General features: G+C 38.6%; 1 protein-coding gene across 2 annotated transcripts in view; it reads right to left on the bottom strand.

Annotated features, from left to right (window-relative positions):
• LOC122559576 (structural maintenance of chromosomes protein 1B-like) overlaps nt 1–22452 on the bottom strand; it is a 140920-nt gene that overhangs the window by 43829 nt on the left and 74639 nt on the right. The window contains exons 18-21 of one of the 2 annotated variants that reach the window (XM_043709282.1): nt 18444–18591; nt 13759–13857; nt 6439–6595; nt 5581–5735 (exon numbers count right to left, since the gene is read on the bottom strand). In XM_043709282.1, coding sequence (XP_043565217.1) covers nt 5581–5735; nt 6439–6595; nt 13759–13857; nt 18444–18591 — 559 coding nt within the window. Of the gene's footprint in view, nt 1–5580; nt 5736–6438; nt 6596–13758; nt 13858–18443; nt 18592–22452 lie in introns of those variants that run through there. The other variant, XM_043709281.1, reaches the window with a different exon arrangement.

The following is a 22452-nucleotide window of genomic DNA, read 5'->3' as shown; positions in this document are numbered from 1 at the left end:
GATGGAATTCAATCCAGGCAAATGTGAGGTGATGCATTTTGGGAAGTCTAATTCTAGAGCGAATCATACAGTAAACCGAAGAGCCTTGAGAAAAGTTGATGAGCAGAGAGATCTGCAAGTGCAGGTCCATTGTACCCTGAAGGTTGCTACACAGGTGGATAGAGTGGTCAAGAAGGTATATGGTATGCTTGCCTTCATCAGACAGGGTATTGAGTATAAGAGCTGGCTGGTCATGTTAAAATTGTACACGACGTTGGTTCAGCTGCATTTAGAATACTGTGTACAGTTCTGGTCGCCACATTACCAAAAGAATGTGGATGCTTTGGAGAGGGTGCACAGAAGGTTTACGAGGATGTTGCCTGGTATGGAAGGTGCGAGCTATGAAGAGAGGTTGAGTAGGTTAGGTTTGTTTTCATTAGAAAAAAGGAGATTGAGGGGGGACCTGAACCTGAAGGGTGTAGACAGGGTAGATAGAGACAAGGTTTTTCCCAGGGTGAAGGATTCAATAATGAGGGGTCACGCTTTCAAGGTGAGAGGTGAAAAGTTTAAGGGGGAATACACGCAACAAGTACTTTACACAGAGGGTGGTAGGTGTCTGAAACGTGTTGCCAGCAGAGGTAGTAGAGACAGACACGGTAGATCCTTTAAGATGCGTCTGGACAGATGCATGAGTAGTTGGGGAGCAGAGGGATGCAGATGCTTAGGAATTGGGTGACAGGTTTAGACATTGGATTTGGATCGGCTCAGGCTTGGAGGGCCGAAGGGCCTGTTCCTGGGCTGTAAATTTTCTTTGTTCTTTGATGACTGACTTTAGGAAGCAAGGAGAAGGGCATGCCCCTAAATACATCAATGGAGCCAAGGTGGAGATAGTCAAGAGCATTAAGTTCCCGGGAATGATCATCACCAACCATCTGTCCTGGACCACCTAAGTTAATGCAACAGTCAAGAAAGCAAAACAACGCCTCTTCTTCCTCAGAATTCCGCATGCCCACAAGGACCAACTTTTATAGATGCACCATAGAAAGCATGCTAGTCAAGAGTGTGGTGCTGGAAAAGCACAGCAAGTCAGGCAGCATCCGAGGAACAGGAAAATCGATGTTTCGGGCAAAAGCCCTTCATCAGGAATGAGGCCTTTTCCAGCAGCACACTCTTGACTTTAATCTCCAGCATCTGCAGTACTCACTTTTGCATAGAAAGCATTCTCACTGGATGCATCACAGCTTGGTCCAGCAACCACTCTGTCCAGGACCGTAAGAAACTACAAGAGTTCTGAACACATCCTAATCCATCACAAAAGCCAACCTTCCATCTACCAATTCCATCTACACTTCTTGCTGCCTTGGAAAGACAGCCAACATCATCAAAGATTCCTTCCACCCTGGTTGTAATCTCTTTCAACCACTTCTGTCAGGCAGAAGATACAAAGTCATAAACACATGTACCAACAGGTTCATGGCAGCTTCTTCCTCACTGTTAATAGACTTCTGAATGGGCCTCTCAAATTTCAAATCTAATGCTGATCTTGTTTTAGGTGCACCTTCTTTGTAGCTGTAGCTTTGTATTCCTCGCTATACTCTTTCACTTATAATTTTTATATGATACGATCTACCGGCACTGCATGCAAAACAAAACTTTTCACTGTACCTAGGTACATGTAACAATAATAAATCAAACTGAAGCTGCAGAATCAGCTTTTTGCTTAAAGTAAAATGATTAACTTTCATTACAGTTTGAAGATCTCTTAAAACCTATCAAATTACAAAAGATCCAGTGATTCAGATTCACCTTGGTTCCAAGATTTTTCTCTCAATGTATCTGTACACAACGTTTGCTGACAAAAGCAAGCATTTTAGTTTGGGAACACATTGAAGCAATTGCATAACTGGTCTTGTGTAGGCTGCAATTCACTGAGTGGGGAGAGGCAAAGGAAATGAATGTCAGTCAGCTCTGCATTTATTACAGAAAATACTAACATTATTGTTCACCACATGAAATATAGTTTGGGCACAAGCTAAGTTTGGAATTTGTTTGGGGGGGAGGGGAAGCTGAAGATTTTCCCCAGTTTGAAGCTCCAGGAAGAAATCTATTGTGGTCTTTGCAGAGGCTTGTGGCAGAAAGCACATCAGTTTGAATAGTTAGCTTGAAAAGAACTTTACAGAGGCTGTGGAATCAGACTGGGAAAGGCAGTCTATACGTGCCCAAAATCAGGACAAGAAGCTGAAAAGTTTCTGTGAAGCAAACTGGAGGATCACTTAGCCAAAAGCAAATGGAAGGAACCCCATGGAATTTGTAGCTCACGGAATAGCTGGAATACTATTGAAAATTAAAGGAAATCCTGGAGGGCTGTTGTATAATTTGGGGTTGGTCCCAGGAAAAGTGGGCGGCACGGTGGCACAGTGGTTAGCACTGCTGCCTCACAGCGCCAGAGACGCGGGTTCAATTCCTGACTCAGGCGACTGACTGTGTGGAGTTTGCACATTCTCCCCGTGTCTGCGTGAGTTTCCTCCGGGTGCTCCGGTTTCCTCCCACAGTCACAAAGATGTGCGGGTTAGGTGAATTGGCCATGCTAAATTGCCCGTAGTGTTACGTTAAAAGGGGTAAATGTAGGGGTATGGGTGGGTTGGGCTTCGGCGGGTCGGTGTGGACTTGTTGGGCCGAAGGGCCTGTTTCCACACTGTAAGTAATCTAATCTAATCTAAATAAATCCTCAAGATTTTGTAATATAAGTAAACACTTTTTTGGGGTGTGAGCACAAGGGGTGAGTTAAGAATAGAAGTGAGTTTTTGGCATAGGCCTTTATAAGCTAAAGTGTAAAGTTAGTAGTGTTTGTAATGTTTAATTTTTTTTAACAAGATGAAATTGTGTGACACAATTTAATAAAAACATGTTAGAGTAATGTCGCAGGTCTGGCAGAATCTATGGAGAGTGAAAGAAATCTGACACCTTGAGTGCAATTACTCTGCTTTGGAAGAGAAAGGGCTGGAAGATAGTAGTTTTCTATGCTCATGACAAAGAGGGAGGTGCGAATGAAATAAAAGGTGAGGGGGCCCAAAGCAAAAGACAAATGAAGTGGTAGACAAGCAATGAAGATGCAAAATAGTATATTAATATGAGAGCAATTGCAGGACCCCAGACACCTTCCAGGTGAAGCAATGGATTTACTTGTACTTCTTTCAATCTAGTCTATTGGTTTTGCTGCTCACAAATCAGTCTCCTTTACAATGTTGAGACCAAATACAGAATGGGTGACCCCTTTGTGGAACACCTCCACTTTGCCCTTAAGAGTAATCCCAAACTTCCAGTTGTTTGCTATTTTAATATACCGTCCCGCTATCATGCTAACCTGGGCTTGCTGCAGTGTTCCAGTGAAGCTCAATGCAACCTCATAGTTTGCTTGGGCACTTTATAACCTTTAGAACTCTGTCCTCTATTTTATGACACCTCACTGCCATGATTTGTTTGTGGGTGGTTTTCTTGATTTTGCTGTCAGCAGAGTTCTTCTATTCACACCTATTTGGCATCTCAATCTATCCTTTACTACCATTAACATTTTCTTTGTTTTTTTCACCAGAGACAGCATCACCATTTGTTTCATTCACAAGACCATAAGGGCCTTAAGACCATAAGACATAGGAGCAGACATTAGGTCATTCAGCCCATCGAGTCTGCTCTGCCATTCAATCATGGCTAATAAGTTTCTCAACCTCATTCTCCCGCTTTCTCCCCCAACTCTTGATACTCAAGAACCTTTCTATCTCAGTCTTAAATATACTCAATGGTTCTGTAGCAACGAATTCCATAGATTCACCACTCTCTAGCTGAAAAAGCTTTTCATTATCGCCATTCTAAAAGGTATTCCCTTTAGATTAGATTACTTAGTGTCGAAACAGGCCCTTTGGCTCAACAAGTCCACACCGACCCGCCGAAGCGCAACCCACCCAGACCCATTCCCCTACATTTACCCCTTTACCTAACACCTAATCTTTACTCAAAGGCTCTCAGATCCTAGACTCTCCTTCCAATGGAAATATCTTTCCAACATCTACTCTGTCCAGGCCATTCAATATTCTGTCTGTTTTAATTAGATCCCCCCTCTAAACCCCATCGAGTATAAACCCAGAGTCCTTAAAAGTTCCTCATAAGTTAAGCTTTTCACTCCTGGGACCATTCTCGTGAACCTCTTCTGAACCCACTCCAGTGCCGGTACATCCTTCCTGAGATATGGGGCCCAAAACTGCAGACAGGACTCCAAATGTGGTCTGACCCAGAGCCTTGTAGTGCTTCGGATGTACATCCCTGCTTTTATACTAAAGTCCTCTCAAAATAAATGCCACCATTGCATTTGCCTTCCTAACTATTAACTCAACCTGCAGATTTACCTTGACAGAATCCTGGACTAGAACTCCCAAGTCTCTTTGCACTTCAGACTACTGAATTTTATCCTCATGTATCTATTCTTCCTACCAAAGTGCATGACACTTTGCCACGTTGCCACTTTTCCTAACCTGTCCAAACCTTCTGCAGCCTCCCTCCCTCTATGCTACCTGTCCTTTTACCTATCTTTGTATCATCTGCAAACTTAGCCAGAATGACCTCAGTTCCTTCATCTAGATCGTTAATATATAAAGTAAAAAGCTGTGCTCCCAGAACTGAGCCTGGTGAAACACCACTTGTCACCACCTCCTATCCTGAGAAGGACCCTTTTATCCTCACTCTCTGATTTCTGCCAGACAGCCAAGTTTCTATCCATGCTAGAATTTTGCCTCTGACACCATGGACCCTTATTGTACTCAGTAGCCTCCTGTGCGTTACCTTATCAAAGGCCTTCTTGAAGTCCATTGGATCCCCTTGGTCAAATGTGATCATTACTTCCTGAAGGAATTCCATCAGAATTTTCAGATGTGATGTCCCCTTGACAAAACCATGCTGACTTTGCCCTATTTTACTATACACTTACAAGGATTCAGAAATATCATCCTTCAGAAAGGATTCCAGGATCTTAGCCAAGACCAAGATTAGGTTAATTTGTCTGTAATCTTCCATCTTTTGCCTTACTCCCTTTTTAAACAGGGGTTTCATGTTAGCGATTTTCCAGTTTCTGGGACTGTCCCTGACTCTAGCAATTCCTGAAAGATCACCACTAACCTCCACTATCTCTTCATCTCTCATTCACTCTACTTTCCCTTTGTCAAGAGAATAAAAATCATTTTCCACTCCTTTTAGTTTCAAAGAACAGTCATTGGATTCAAAACATTAATTCTGTTTCTCTCTCCCCAGATTCTGCCAGACTTGGATAAAAAGGCAATACCTGTACATTGTAGTGAGATAATGTACCTGTTGTTTTCGACAAATCAATTTTCAACAAACAGATTTTTCCTTCACTTGAATGAGTGTGTCAAACACAGTGAAATTTTACAAATATTTCATGGAGATTGTTCATGCCTCATTCCACAAAAAAACTGTTATTCATGTTTACATAAAAAAATTAAATTAACTGAAGTGAAACAAAAGGGTACAAAGCTGATTTATTTTGGGATAAGGATCATGATACTGAAATTCCATTTTAAAAATATGATTTACCTGAGCACTGGTATTTTGACACATCATCTTGTAGATCTGATCAATTTTCACTGAGACATGTTCAAAGCACTGATTAAACAAATCATATCTTCTTCTTTTGACATATTCAAAATCCTGTCTGCATATCCTAGCTTTCTTTCTGCTTATTTCAAATGCTAGAAAAAAACAGATATTCCACATTGGAAAAATTAGACTACAATGGACTGGAAAAAATGTAAATTATTTAATTTCTATTAAGCTTATTTTCTAGCTATTTCAAGGCTGTTTTCACACACTGGCTTCACTTGTTAATTTGCTTTTGCTGTAGATCGACTATTATTAGTCCAGTGAAATCGAGCACTCAGGCTGCCTTAAGGGGAGTTTTGTAGTTGGGTGGGTGGGTGGGGGGACGGGGGGAAATCACTGTTGATTGACTTGGTTCGGCTTGCAATAAGCTTTAGTTTCTTTTATTCCCCAAAATGTTTTAAGACTCCGAATTAATTTCTCAACATTTAGTCGTCATTCCCACTGTTACCTTTTTACAGGATAACACTCACTCTTCTCCCACTCTAGTACACTTTTTCATTGGCTTGGCATTACACAATCTTTATTCAGCAATTCTAAAATCTAAGTCTGCCAACCAAAGCATCATAATCAAACACCAGGAACTGCCCAAATACGAAATCAGAAGTCTAAAAAATCCCACCAAGAACACATCATAAAAAAGAAATCTAATTTATTTAATTACCGTAAATCAGTAACTTCTAATATGTAGCTTTAAAGTATATTTCTGATTATAACTAAGGCAAAATTTCAATCATATTGAGATAAAAATCAGCAATTCCAAAGTCAGCTCAATACACTAAACTCTGAACCTACCAGACACTGACTCTTGAAATTTATCCCACGTGTTTTGTAGTTTTTCAACAGCTCTCAAATTTGGTGCAGCAGTTCTTTGTAAAATTGTTTCCTTTTCTTCCAATAGCTTATTTAATCTGTTCTCCTCTATCTCAATGTCCTTATGAGATGTGAGACTCTGAGAAAATTGATTAATTTATGTAGCTTGGCTTATAGTAAAAATTATTGTAAAGTAATTGATATCTAACCGTGAGAATCATATAGCAATTGGGATTGTGGGAAAACCTTTAATCAGGTTTATCAAATAACTTAATATTTTTATTTAGTAGTTATTTATTTATTGACCATTATACATATCACTTCAAATATAGCATTTAACAAATACCCATAATATTAAATTGGGTGGCTTGACATTCCTCTGCGGTGTACATATACTAACAGAAAAGGTGTAAACATTCAAAATGGCATTTGTGGACAGAAACATGTTAACTCTGTCATTCCCTCCAAAAATCTACTGAGTATGTGTTTCTGATAACATACAAATAAATGAATTAGGAACAGATCCAAGTGTGTTCTATTACAATCTATTCCATATCTCTGCCTACCCACCTTAACCTAAACTTTCAGCCTCTTATCAAGAGGATATCTACCTCTGCTTTAAAAAAAAATCTAAATGCCTATTGCAGACTTTTTAAAAAAATCTCATTTTTAAAAACCCATTTAGTAAATTTAACTGCATAATCCTTTATAAAACAATCTTTGATTCAAGTTTAAAGACAATATCTTTTTAGTTTTCTGCAATGTGAATGCAGACTGAAATGGGAAAAGAAGTGGTTTAAAACTAACTTGATATGTATTGTTAGTGCTGTTGACACAACTGCGTGTTCAAGCAGTAGTGAAAGCCTCATTGCAGACAAGCTGGAACCAAGGGGTATGTATGAATGGAGCTTTGGCTGACCTGTGGACGAGAATTCAGTTATCAATGACAAAGGCTTCTATCTAGTAACAACTATGCGATTGGTTCCCAGCTAAATACCTTGGGAATGGGAAACACAGAATCGTAGAGTACAGGAGAGGTCCTTTGGCCTATTGAGTCTGCACAAAAATGTACTCTGAAAATACATTAGTCCCACTTTGCAGCACTCAGCCGATAGTCTTGAATGTTTGACAGTTCAAGTGCTCATCTAAGTACTTCATGCAAGTTATGAGATTGCACACCTCAACTGCTCTCCTTGGTCATGTATTCCACCTCCAAGTGAAAATATTTTTCCTCAAATGCCCTCTGAACCTAAAAAAAATCGTAAGATTCAGCCGAATTCTACTGCTGTTCGGCCCACTTAGACTGCTCCACCATCCGATCATGGCTGATAGGTTCCTCACCCCATTCTCCTGCCTTCTCCCCATAACCTTTGATCCCTTTACTGTGATGAAGTTGAAGGCATGTACTGTACCTTTAAGAGACAATGAATGCTGTTTGTACTGAGAGCTTACAAGCACCTGTCAAGTGACTAGCTAGCAGTCTCAAAGTGTACTGGAAAATTGAAAATATGTAACATTTGGCTGTGAAATAGATACCAGAGTTGATTGCTGTTTTGACAACAACTCACATTTTACCAGATTAAATTATGCCCCAGGATACTAAAACCCAATCAAGTATGAATTTATTGTTTTCCCAACCTCGAACCAATGAGACGATCCGATGTTTGGGGTATTAAAAAAAGCAGGCATTCTGAAAGCCAGGCAGAGCAATTGCCATCGAGAGATTAATTGCCATCAAGAAAGACTGCCATTCAAAAACAATCTCTATAAAAGGTACTTTTTTCATATGAAACACTGCATCTACAGGTAAACAGTTAGGAACCATTAGTGTAAATCTACTAGTCAAAATTTATAAGCTTCCCACACATTCAGGCAGACATTGTTGGAAAAAAACGAAGCATGGATGTGATAAGATGTGATAGGATATGCAGTAAAAGAAAAACGACAGCCCAGGGAGATCTTCAGACGAAAGAAGTAAGACACTGACAATATGGTCTTAAAATTAAGTCGATGTAATTTTAATAAGGGTTTTTTTTGGAACAGTATTTTGTTATAGAGTTGGAGATGTATAATAAGCAGTTAAGAGAAAAGGAGGCTTAGAGCTGTGAATACTTGTTGTTTAATGTTCACTTTTAGAGTTAAGGAATAAATTGATATTATTTTCTTTAATAGTGGAATTTGGGAGTTCTCTGTTACTCATATGTTAACATATTATGAGGCCAGATGAGCTTTTCTGGGTATTTGGTTTAATTAGCAGAATGATTCAGTGCTGCTTCCGAACTCTAATCAAGAACCTCTATCTTGGTCTTAAATACATTTAATGATTTGCACACCGTTCTACAGCTGTGACCTAACCAAAGTCCTCTACACCTCCAACATAATCTCCTTGCTCTTATAATTTATGCAATGACTGAAAAAGGCAAATGTCCTGTATGCCTTCAGGAATCTGTGGATAAGCACCCCAAGAACCCGCTGTTCCTGAGCTTCCTAGTGTTATGCCATTCATTGAGTGCTCCTATGTTTTGTGTTTTCTTCTGAAGTGCATGACCTCACACTAATAACAGTTAAATTCCACCTGCCACTGATCTGTCCGTCTGAACAATTTGTTTATATCCTCCTCTAACCTAAGACCTTCTTCTTCATTGTCAACCACAATACCAATTTTCATGTTGTCCACAAACTTATCATCACTCCCACATTTTCTTCTGTATTACTTATAATATATCATAAACAATAAGGGACTAGGCACTAATCCCCATAGCACACTACTGGACATCAGTCTCCAGTCACACAAACGACCTTCTAACCATTACGTTCTTACCATTAAGTCACTTTTGGATCTTACTTGCCAAGTTACCCTGGATCCCATGTGCTTTTACCTCCTTTATCAGTTTCCCATGTGAGAACTTGTCAAAACCTCTGCTGAATGTTTGGAGAAGTCATTGGTTCACTGCAAGCTGCATTTTTTCTCTGGAGTAAAAATGGTCTGAAGTCTGAAGATAGATAGCTTGTTTTCCCCTCTGCAGTTGCTGTAAACTGTGGTCTTTGATCAGTAAGCCAGAAACTTTAGTAGTGTGAACCAGCCACTTGTAGCTTCTGCAAGCAAACGAATGTATTTGAAGAAGGAGAATCTATGATCTAATACGTCCTGACAAACCAAAAGGACCATCTCAGTGATCCTAGGAACAGGGACCACTGAACTGCCTTCCCAGTCTTTCCTTCATCCTATCACATCCATGCTTTGTTTTTCTCCAACTATGTCAGCCTGAATGTGTAGGAAGCTTATAAGTTTTGACTAGTAGATTTACACTCATGGTTCCTAAAGGTAGGTGGGAAGTGATTGTGATAGGTCAGTGGGGAGGGTGGAATGGATAGGTGTGAAGGAAGATGGGCAGACAGGACAGGTCAAGAGGCGGTGCTGAGTTGGAGGGTTGGATCTGGGATGAGGTGGGAGAGGGGAGACTTGGAAACTAGTGAATTTAATGTTGATGCCATGTGGTTGAAGGATGGATTTTCAAACTTTTGACCCCAGAACAGCGAAGGAATGGGCATAAAATTCAAATTCAGGCCTTTGTGTAACTTGGAGGAAAACTTGTGGGTGGTGGGGTTCAAATGCATCTTTTGCCCTTGTTCTCCAAAGTAGTAGAATTTTTATGATTGAAAGGTGTTATTATGAGAGCCTATATGAGTTATTGTGGGTGTAGATGGTATTTGCTGCCAGTGATGAAGGGAGTGAACGCTGAAAATGTTGAATGGGGTGCCAATCAAGCCAGTACTTTGTCCTAAATGGTACTGAGCCTGTATAGTGCTGATAAGAGCAGTATCATTGGTGAGTCAGGTGGATTACTTGCCAGAGAATTCTTAGCCACTGACCAGATTTTGTAGCCATAATTTATTTATATGGTTCTTCCAGTTTGCTTTCTTATCAAAGGTAACATCCAAATGCTGATCAAATGGGATTCTATTATTGTAGTGTAATTGAACATCATTGGGAGATGTTTCGATTCCCAATTATTGGAGATGGTCTTTGCCTGCACTTTATATGGTATGAATGTTTTTTCTCGACCTTGCTGCAGATGAACACAGGCTATTGATAGCACAAGATGACTTATGGATATCTGGTTTTGAGTTATTAGATCTGTTGAAATTTATTCAATTTAGCACAGTGATCATCCAATTTTACCATGGAAAATCTGCAGCTGATTTAATGGTGAGGATGTTCCCATAACATCAGTTGCAGATACAATCTAACAACTATGTTCTTTACTACACAGCCGGCTCAGTCAGTAGTGGTATTATTGAGCCAATCTTTCTAATGGAGACTGAATTCCCCCATTCCGAGTACATTCTTTGCCCTTTCTACCCTCCATGTTTGTTCTGAAAGATGTTTAACATTGATTACTCGTTCATTAACCAATTTGGAGTGATAGGAACAGGAGGAAGAGGAAAGACATCATGCAGTCTGGAAGACTCTCAGGGCAACTCCCTCCTAGTGGTATACCACTACTTCTGGTGGATCTGCTGGATGCTCATGATACATCAAGGGATGGCGTTAGTTCCACTTTAGTTTATAACCACTTGAAGTTATCAGACAGTGAAATGGCAGCCACCCCACTATGAGAGCTAAAGGTTGTGAAGTGAGTCGTGCAGTACTATTCCAGCAATAATAGTTCTCAGGTTTATGTCAATAGGTTTTCTGGTACAATCTCAGTTTGTTCAATGGTTTGAAAGGCAGGAGTCGTAAATGCTTTTGACTGCTGCTAGTTCCTGCTGATCTCTTTGACAGTTGTTTTTGCCTGTTGCAATCAGCTTGACAGGTAATAAACTTATTGCACAACAATGTCTACTTTTAACAATCCTTGGAGGCACCATACCTCTCTCAAAGGACTCCTGACCTTCCCCAAGGCTGTTTCAGAACCATACTCAAAGGATATTTTGACTATCCAAATGAATTCGCAAAATTTTGCCTTGCTCCAACCAGTTTTAATCGGAGCACAACACATTTCACAAATCATCTGCTGATTTATTTGGGCAAGACCTGCATGCATTATACACAACCCATTCCTTGAAAAGTTCTGTTTTTTTTTGTGAAAATCCAGTTGAAAAGCATTTGAAAATGAATGTTGATAGTTTAAGAGTAAGGCAAAATGTTGACCCCATAACAGTGAAGGAAGGGTGATAATATTCAAAGTCAGCCTTTTGTGCGGCTTGGAGGAAAACTTGTATTATGTTAAGTATTATAGTGTGAGGTTTTTCATTTTGACAGGAAGAATATAAAGCAGAATATTATTTAAACTGCAGTACTGATGGATATGTATGTCCTTGTATGTGAATCACAATAGCTTAGCATGAAGATATATACAAGTACCTTTTATTGCATGGGGGTGGAGTATATAAATAGGGGAATCTTGCTACAACTGTACAGGGCATTTGTGAGAGTGCATCTAGAGCACTGTGTACAGTTTTGTTCTCTTGACAGTATTTACATTGGAAGCAGTTCAGAAAACATAAGAAGCAGAAATAGGCTACTCAGTCCTTCAAGCCTGCTCCATTTCTTAACAATATCATGGCTAAACTCATTGTGCTTTTAAAATCTATTTATCATCCTGACCCCTATAACCCTTGCTTCCCTTTGTCATTCAAAAATCTGACTATCTTAGCTCTGAATATGTACAATTATCCAGCCTCCACTATTCTTATGGACTCGAATGCTGAACACCAGCACGACTCTGAGAAAAAAAACAGTTCCTCCACTCAATCTTAATTCCTCCTCTCAATCTGAAATGGGAGACCACTTATTTTGAAACTATGTCCCCTTTTTTGTAGATTTTGCCTTGAGGGTGGAAATCTCTCCTGTGAAGTCCCCTTAGAATTGCTTTTGTTTCAATAGGATTATCTTTCTTTCTTCTTAATTCTTAACCTGCTCAAACTTTTCTCAGAAGACAAACACTTAATATGCCTAAACAAAATCAAATTGCAGCAGGTCTGTTAGCATCTGTGGAGAGAAAGCAAAGTTCATGTTTCTGGTCAAGTGACCCATCATCATATGTCTAATATACCTTCCCTTGTTCCACAACCAGTTTCCTATTTTAATATTTAGTTTACTGAAAATGTGGAAATACAGAAAAAGCTCAAATGTAATCAAACACAAGAGCAGTACTTGACTAATCCAACTAAAATGCATTGATTTCTTCAGAAATGACCATCAGTATCCTTGCAATCTAAAAGAGACAGTATCTTTTTTCATAGTTCTCAGCTGATTGAGCAGATGTAGTCTATAATTAAATATAAAAGGTACTACAAATGAATTATAATTGCCATTTCAATGGTACATGCATTTAAAAATCTATTTGTGCTTGTAATAAGTTGGTCGTAAGTTTAGCCCCAAAAAGCTAACTAGTTAATTTCACTTATCGGGTTATAGTTGTGTGTAATGTTATGACTGAGGTAAGAGGAATGGCTGGCTATCAAGTCTCATTACTCTACAAGTTAAGCCATTAGTATCACTGATTTTGATTCAATCACCAAAATGGCCAACTGCTTCCCTTTTCTACTGCAAATGAAAATGAAAGAGAGTTCTACAAAGCCTCTTTAATGAACTCAAAATAATCTATTTATTATAAAACGAAACTTGTTCTTAAGAAAAAGTGGCAGAACTGGTTAATTAACTAACCTATAGACTGGCAGATTTCATGTTGACCAAATTGAATTGCCGTATATACTGTTGGAAGATCTTTTTAAACAAAGCTTCAATCTGTACAGAATTCAAGCTCAATCGAAGCTTTAAATAGTGATCTCAGAGCAGCTGTTCAGACTTTACATGGTAGTAAAAACAATGAGGTATGGAAACTTTATTGCAGTTCCAAAGTACTTTAAGGCAAGAAACAGGGGGAGAGAAAGATTTGCAACTTTAATGCTGCTTTAGAGGTTTTCTCTCTTTTGACCTCCACAGATTTGAGAAACAGAAATCAAGTTCACAAAGAGTTGCAAGACAATTATCAGCACAGTCCTCATAATGTCTTTAAAAGCCAGGTTTTCCAGCAATTCAGGGTAATAAATCCCATCTATTTTTCCAAAGTCACTTGATTTTCTACAAACAGCAGATCAAACACAGCTCACATTAAACTTTAAACATAATTTACACAAAAAAAAAATCTGTTCTCTTCAAAACCTTAGTAAAATCCCTTTAAATCTAGAAGTCTTCAAATAGTTCAAAACTTCCAGTTTTCGTACAGGCCATATATCCTCAACAAGAAGAACTGAACCATGTTTCTAATATAAATTAATATTACAATTGCTTACTTTGAGATCTGTCGGTAAACTGCTGTAGTTTATTTCAAAAGCAGCTTCCAGTTCAAAGACACCTGTCGCAGCTTGGGTACTTTCAACATCCATTAAAACCTGTAAGAAAACTCAAATTTACACCGTAATGTCTCTAAAAAGAACTCTAAAAAGAAATAGTTCCCTCATTTTTTTCTTACAACTGTCTATAAGAAACTTCTGTATGAAACGATTCAATGTTATCTAGAAAACCCCAAGTAACACAGCACTGTTTCTATACACTTACTTGATCTATTTTGAGTCTGATTAATACTTACAAGAGAACATCAAACATTGTAAAAAGAACACAACACAGATATCAAATTTAAATTTTGGTCACTTGTTCAATTGTTTCTTTCGAGGTAGAATTTTGGGATGGGTACAAATGAAGCAAATTCACATGTTTTTCTGCTTGCAAATAAAGATGTATTTTTTTTCAGTAACCAAAGGTTGCAAAATTCCATAGAATCTCTGTACAGCGGAAACAGGTCATTTGGCCAATGAGTCCACACCGACCCTCTGAAGAACATCCCACCCAGACCCACTCCCCTACCCTATCCCTGTGTTTCCCATGCCCAACACACCCAATCTGCACATTACTGAATACTTTGGGTAATTTAGCATGGCCAATCCACATTTGTTCCAAATATTCCATTTAATTGCATATTCTGAGTTTATTTTTATGAAAAAAGGAATCGATGAGCCTGTGGAACCTCACAGAGCCAAACAGTTGCAACAAGGAGCAATTATTTCATTCAAATCTAATTAGCCAGGCAGAACCTCATTTATTTTAAAGCAACAGAAGCTGTTTGCTGATGTTTTCACAGAAAGATGGAAGGAGGAGTGGTACTTGGTTTCATTAGAGCGCCTACTGTCTTTCAAGTTATTGCCACAATGCTTCCATTGGCTGGAATGGTCGATGGGAATTGAATATTTGGGATTTAAACACAAGACTGTGGATTTAGGTCTTAAACCTGGAGTTGGTAACTAAAATGCATGAGCGAGTATTTCTGGTTACAAGTTTTCACAAAGGACAAAGCTGATCCAGTCATAATTTATTATAAGACTGTTTAAGTGCTGGAGGTCATAGTTTAATTGGTTTTAGACTAACAAAGGAACATAACTGAAACTATATTTCATACAAATTATAATAGACATTGAGGGAAGCATCATCATACGGCTATGAGATAGGGTTGGCTTTTGCAAAGGGCACGTTAAAACTAAGAATAACTAATTAATATTTGGAAAGCAGCTTTAATGTAATAAAATCTCTCAGTGAACAGCACAGGTATGACACTGTGCAACATGGGACAACGTTCGGTCAGATGGTCCAAAGTAGAGCTTTAAAGAGGAAAGTGCGATAAAGAAGTAAAGGGTCGATGGAGAAATATTCCAAAATTTAAGCGTAGGCAAGTGAAGGTACAGTCACAAATGATGGGGCACTTAAACTCAAGGACAAACAGGGACCCAGAATCATAGTGACGCAGCATTCTCAGATAGGGAGCAGAGCAGTCATGGAGGGATTTTAAAAAAAGGGTAAAAATTTTAACATAACACTGTTGCTTGGAAGGAGCCAATGTAGACTAAGCACAGGTGTGACAGAGGAATGCAATATAGTGCATAGAGTACATAGAGTAGAATGTGGCTGATTAACTGGATGTGCATTGTAAAATTCAGATCTAGAGGTAACAAAGGCAAGAATGAGAGTTTTAGCAATTTATGAACTAAAACAGGTGATGTTGGACACGGTTACAGTGGTGGAAATTAGTGGTCTTTATGATGGCAATGAATATGGGGTTAGAAGCTCATCCTGGGATCAAATGTGATACCAAAGGTTGTGAACAGATTGGCTTAATATGAGGCTATTGACAGGGAGAGGATTAGAGTTGATATTTAGGGATTGGGGTTTGTATCCAGAATTAAAAATGATGACTTACTTTTTCCCAATATTTGAACGGAACACACTTCTGATCATCCACTACTATATGTTGGCCAAGCAGTCTGATGATTTAGCAACAGCGGAGTAGTCAAAAGAAGTGGTAAAGTACATATGAATATATGAACAAGGAACAAAAGTAGGTCACCTAGTCCTTCGAGCTATTCAGTAAGATCCTGGCTGATCTGAGTTTAACCTCAACACTTCTGTATCTCCCCAAATATCTTTCATTCTTTTCATAATCAACAATCTATTTACCTCTGCCTTAAAAATTTTTTAAAGATTCTGCATCCATTGTCTTTTAAGGAAGGGAATTCCAAAATTCTAAACACTTAATTTTTATTAAGTGTATGACCCTTAAATGTCTTAAATGTATGACCCTTCATGCTTAAACTATGACCACTAGTTCTAGATTATCCCACAAGAGGAAACATCCTCTCCACATCCACCAGTCAAATCCTCTTAGGATTTGCATGTTTCATTTAAGTCATCTCTGACTCTCCGACACACTAGAGGATGTTGGCTTAGCAGGTGTAGCGTTCCGTCATAAGGCAATCCATCCATTCCAAGTAGTGGTCGAGCAAACCTTACGAAGCATTAACATCTTTCCATAAGTATGGTGACCAGTATTTTACACACTATTCCAGGTGTGTCTTAACAATGGTCTATATAACTGACACTAACCTCCCCACTCTTGCACTAAATTCCCCTCTCAATAAAACATAATATTCTATTACTTTCCTGTTTACTTGCTGTATATGAGTACTAACCTTCTGTGATCTATACATTATAACAGGTAGATCTCTCTGCATCAGAGTTCTGCTATTTCTCAACATTTACATATATGTTTTAGTTTATTCTTTCTACCAAAATGGACAATTTTGCACTTTCCCACATTACTGTGTCAGGTCTTTGTCCACACACTGAACCTATCTATATCCTTTTATAGACTCCTTATGAACCCTTCACAACTCATTTTCTTACCTATCTTTGAGTAATCAAAAAATTTAGCTGATTACATACTTTTGGTCCCTTCATCCAAATCATGTATAAAAATTGTAGAGGTGAAGTCTCAACACCAACTCCTATGGCACATCAGGGGTGATAAACTGTCACTCTGGAAAAGAGCCCATTTATTTTACATTCTGCTTCCTGTTAGCCAGCCAATCTTCTATCCGTGTCAATATGTTAACCCCAAAACCATGAGTTTTTATTTTCTGCAATAACCTTATGGAGTCATGGAGATATACAGCACGGAAACAGACCCTTTGGTCAAACTTGTCCATATCCCAACCTAATCTAGTCCCACCTACCAGCACCTGGTCCATAGCCCTCCAAACTCTTTCTATTTATATACCCATCCAGATGCCTTTTAAATATTGCAATTGTTGTACCAGCCTCCACTTCCTCTGTCAGCTCATTCCATACACATACCACCCTCTGCATGAAAAAGTTGCCCCTTAGGTCTCCTTTATATCTTTCTCCTCTGTAAGGTCTAAGGAAGTGTCACTGAACAAAGATACCTTGGTGTGCAGGTTCATAGCTCCTTGAAAGTATAATCACAGGTAAGATAGGATAGTGAAGGCGGCATTTGGTATGCTTCCCTTTATTGGTCAGAGTAGAGGACAGGAGTTGAGAGGTCATGTTGCGGCTCTACAGGACTTTAGTTAGGCCACTTTTGGAATATTGCACTTTGATATAACTTTACCAAATGAACAAAATTTTTACAAAGACAGTTATAAATTGATTGGAAAGGCTTTTTTGCAGAGCAAAACACTGTGGATTGTTAATGTCTTCTGAAGTAACTTGGAAACTGACTCATGATTTGAAGATGCCGATGTTGGACTGGGTGGACAAAGTTAAAAATCAAACAACACCAGGTTATAGTCCAACAGGTTTAATTGGAAGCACGAGCTTTCGGAGCGCTGCTCCTTCATCAGGTGGTTGTGGTGCACAACCACCTGATGAAGGAGCCGTGCTCCGAAAGCTCGTGCTTCCAATTAAACCTGTTGGACTATAACCTGGTGTTGTGTGATTTTTAACTAGAAACTGACTCAGCATTAAGAAGCTTCAACTCGGGGCCCACTAAAACATCTTCTCATGGCAAAATGAATAGATAATCAAATGACTTTAACATCATAATCGGAACATTCCAAGAACAGCTAAGTTTAAAGAGTCCCAAGGTGGACACTACAATGAACAGTATAAAATACCATAAAATTTTGACTGAATTTGACTCCTGACCACAACATGGATACGAACTATAGAATCAATGGACAACTCCATTTGTGCTGATTCAATATTGGCTAGGCTATTTACAAATCAATTGTTGGTACTGAACAATGGTATTTGTATATCTAATCTTATTGTTCGGTTTTGGTAATGGCTTCTAATAATTACTGTTTGTATCTTCAGAGTTTCCTCATTAGCTACACAATGATGCGCTGCCTTTAGCAAAATGAATGATCTACATAATACAACTGTGACATATGTGCCATTAAGTGTAAAGACAGCATGTTTACTCTTAACTGCTTAATCAAGTTCCATGTATAATGACCTTTGGCAAAAGATGTGTCAGTTATGAACTTTATTCCCAGTGGAAGGTAATTTATGCAGGTAGATGTTCACTAGAAGTCTCCTTTCCTGCTGCTATTTGGTTCCCCTTGTTGGAACAGCCCACACCTAAATACTCACAAGGTTGAAAGGAAAAAGAAAAAAAGGTAATGCCTACCTCACTAATTTCTTCCAGTTGCCCTTGGAGAAGTTCAATCTGTACATCTTGGACTTTGCAAGCAAGTAGAAGATTGTGCCTCTCCAATCTTTTTTGTTCTATTGAAGTTTCCACGGATACACATTCTTTCTGAAGTTTTGCTACCTCCCTGGACACAACATCATCATGTCAAATTTTACTTACATTTTGGCACACACAAACTGTAAATATTCTTCATTTTATAATTAAGTGAAAGTCAAACAGGGAAATGCAGCACTCAAAAGCACTTGCTATGCTCCCATCTGATATGATTATTGGACAAGTGATGTCCTGGCATGATAGATCTTACTTTAAATTATTCTGGTTTAAATAAAACTTGCTGAAACATAACATATAGTACTGCACATCTTGCTTTAACAGTAAAACAGTTTATTAGCAAAAGAAATCAAAGTAAAATGGAATACCAAACTATTTATAGCACAAATTCAATGATCTTTAAACACAGTAAAAGTATAAACCCATTAATCCTAAAACACTCCTTGATTATTGAAAGGAAAAACAAGTGTTTTTGTATAGTTCCCAGAACACACTACCGATATAGTATCTAAAAACATACATTGCATAATACCCCAAAACACCAATCATATAGTATTCACGAGAGTGCTTGTCGCTAACATCTTGTTAGGTTTAAGTCACTTGTTACTTTAACCAATATATTGTAACTGCAGATAGCTTCTTCCTGGAGCTATTATGCGTGTAAGCTTAAATCTACTCAGCCGTAAGTAAACTAGCACTCTGATTTGGGACTATCACTAACTCATTACTCTAAGGTAAGCTAGTTTTATTATATTCCCTTCTCAAGAAGAGCCATACTAGAGTGAAAATGCCAAATTTCATCTGATCTAGGAAGCTAGGCAGACTCAAACTTGCTAAGTACTTGGATGGGAGACCCACTGGAAATAAGCGAAGAATGTTACCTCAGATTACAACAGGATCTTGACCAGATGGTCCAATGGGCTGAGAAGTGGCAGATGGAGTTTAATTCAGATAACTGCGAGGTGTTGCATTTTGGGAAAGCAAATCTTAGCAGGACTTATACACTTAATGGTAAGGTCCTAGGGAGTGTTGCTAAACAAAGACACCTTAGAGTGCAGGTTCAAAGGGTTCAGAAAAGATTTACAAGGATGTTGACAGGGTTGGAGGATTTGAGCTATAGGGAGAGGCCGAACAGACTGGGGCTGTTTTTCCTGGAGCAGCGGAGGCTGAGGGGTGACCTTATAGAGGTTTACAAAATCATGAGGGGCATGGATAGGATAAATAGACAAAGTATTTTCCCTGAGGTGGGGGAATCCAGAATTAGAGGGTTGGTGTGAGAGCGGAAAGATATAAAAGAGACCGAAGGGGCAACGTTTTCACACAGAGGGTGGTACGTGTATGGAATGAGTTGCCAGAGGAAGTGGTGGAGGCTGGTACCATTGCAACATTTAAAAGGCATTTGGATGGGTATATGAATAGGAAGGGTTTGGAGGGATATGGGCCGGGTGCTGGCAGGTGGGACTAGATTGGGTTGGGATGTCTGGTCAGCATGGATGGGTTGGACCGAAGGGTCTGTTTCCATGCTGTACACCTCTATGACTAGGTGCAGTAGTCTGAAAAAAAGGGGCGGCACAGTGGCTCAGAATGCCAGGGACCCGGGCTCGATTCCAACCTCAGGCAACTGTGTGGGGTAAGCATGCTCTGCCCAAGTCTGCTTGGGTTTCCCCCGGGTGCTTTGGATTCCTCCCACAGTCCAAAGATGTGCAGGTTAGGTGGACTGGTCATACTAAAATTATCCAGGGATATGTAGGCTAGATGGATTTGCAATGGTAAATGTGGGGTCATGAGACACAGTAGGGATCTGAGTGAGATGCTCTTCGGAGAGTTGGTGTTCGATGGGCCAAATGACCTTTTTCTGCACTGGTGAGGTTTTAAGTACAGATTCTATGAATCTAAGAGTACTGGTCTATATAGTCATCCACATCAGAGATTTTCATAGGACTGTTCAAATGCTGAGGGTTTCTCTTAAACTTAAAAGTCCCTCTCCCCACCCTCTAGACTAGAACTTGCTATCTTCTTTGGTTGTAAAATCATATCAATGCACACAAGAACCAAATAATTCTAAAGCTAGAACTCAAATCTTAAATCAAGATTTTACCTGTGATAAATAACTCAAATCTCAACTACTGTACTCTTGTATCACCATTGACAGGCAAGCAACCTGAAGTTCCTCTGTTAAAAGTTAATTCAGAACACTTGCTCTAGAGGCAATGTTATGGATTGGTAAGTTTACTTTAAGTTTACTAAAACGTAGGGTGTAAACAAAAACATCCAGTAAGATCAACTGTTGTAACTTCAGTGATTAAAATGAATGCCTTAAAAACTAATAACTATTTGCTAATAATAGCAAAAAAAGTAGATTAAATATTCAGAGTATTCGAATAAAGTCCCTATTTACTGAAGGGGCAGATAGGAAGACCATCTTTTAGGGGAGCTTCATTAAAGTTCCAAAAATATAACAATGTCCCAAGCAATTTTCTGTAATTCAGGTGGGTATAAACTGAAACAAAGAGAAATAATCAATGAGAAAGAAATACCCATTTTTATTTATTTTCAGACAAAATACAGCAGTTATTTATTGAACACAGACAACTCCAGGGCTTCATAATCAAAACCAGATTCTTAGACCATCACCTTCTTAATGGCAATTAGATATGGACAACAAATGCTAGCTTTGCCAGTGATGCTCAGTGATGAAATGCATAAGTAATTTCCAGTGCTTGTCTGGCAGCATCCCCATCACAAAAACTGACAATAGCTTTCTGACCAGACAAACATTCAAAGATTAAATTGCTATATGCTGAAAATTCCATTCATTGCTGTTAATTTTTTACTTTTATGAGCAGAATCTCCCTCAAATCTTTTTAAAAAGATTGTGCTTTTTAATTGCAATTCAAATTCATGCTAGGTTTAGCTGAAAAGATAGTGTGAGACTCCAGCTCTGTCCAGCAAGTTAGATACTCATTCAGGACAAATTAAATCAATACTGCAACATTTCGATAAATTTGCATTTACAGTAATTTACTGAAGATCTAAAATTTAAACTGGTTCTTCTGGCCAGAACATAATTAATAATTTTGCGTTTACTAAGACATTGATAACTGTACCTCAATATAGATAGGAAATCTTTAATTCATTTTCAGGCATGTATCTTGATTATTCAGTTGGTGGATTGAAACGATTTAAAAATGCTTTCTTTCTTAAATAAATTCATTTTCAGTCATTGTAATCCAACTGTACCTCTAGCACCTTTTGCAGTTCATTGTTATGTTTTTCTTGTTATATTGCATTCATATTCTAATCTAAGAGCAATATGTGGAATCTGTTTGAGTGGAGCTAATAAACAACAATGGGCAGTAGACACTGGCTGTAGTTATTTATAAGCGACCAAATACTAGTAATAGTGTGGGATATGATATTTGTCAGGTGATAAGAGAAACATGTAACAAGAACAACATTTTAATCATGGGTGACTTCAATCTGCATTTCGGCTGTGTCAAGCAAGTGAACATTAAAACCATGGATGATGGGTTGTTGTGTAAGGGGTAGGTTATGTTGAGGACCTGACTGGATGACTAACTTTTTGCAATCTAATATTAAGTGATGAAGGTGGCTAATTTATAATACTGTTGGAAGAAAATGTTTAGGAGTAACCACAATATGACAGAACTTTATATTATGTTTAGAAATGAGGCAGTTCAAGCTGAATCAAGGATGTTAAATTTGAATGAAGAAAAATATGAAGTCATGAGGCACAAATTGGCTGAGGTAAATTGGGAAAATGCATTAAAAGGCTTGATTGTAGCCAATGGATAACCTTCGAACCAGGGCTTATAACAACTATACATTCCTTCAGTAAAGGATTGTAGAAGATAAAAAGAAAGTTTTGTGAATTTGGTTTACTTAACTATCTGACAAAGTTTATTCTCAATTC

The sequence above is a fragment of the Chiloscyllium plagiosum genome, chromosome 19, assembly GCF_004010195.1.
Source record: "Chiloscyllium plagiosum isolate BGI_BamShark_2017 chromosome 19, ASM401019v2, whole genome shotgun sequence".
Lineage (NCBI taxonomy): Eukaryota > Metazoa > Chordata > Chondrichthyes > Orectolobiformes > Hemiscylliidae > Chiloscyllium > Chiloscyllium plagiosum.
Note: the sequence above shows the minus strand (reverse complement) of the source record. Positions and strands in the feature narration are given on the sequence as shown.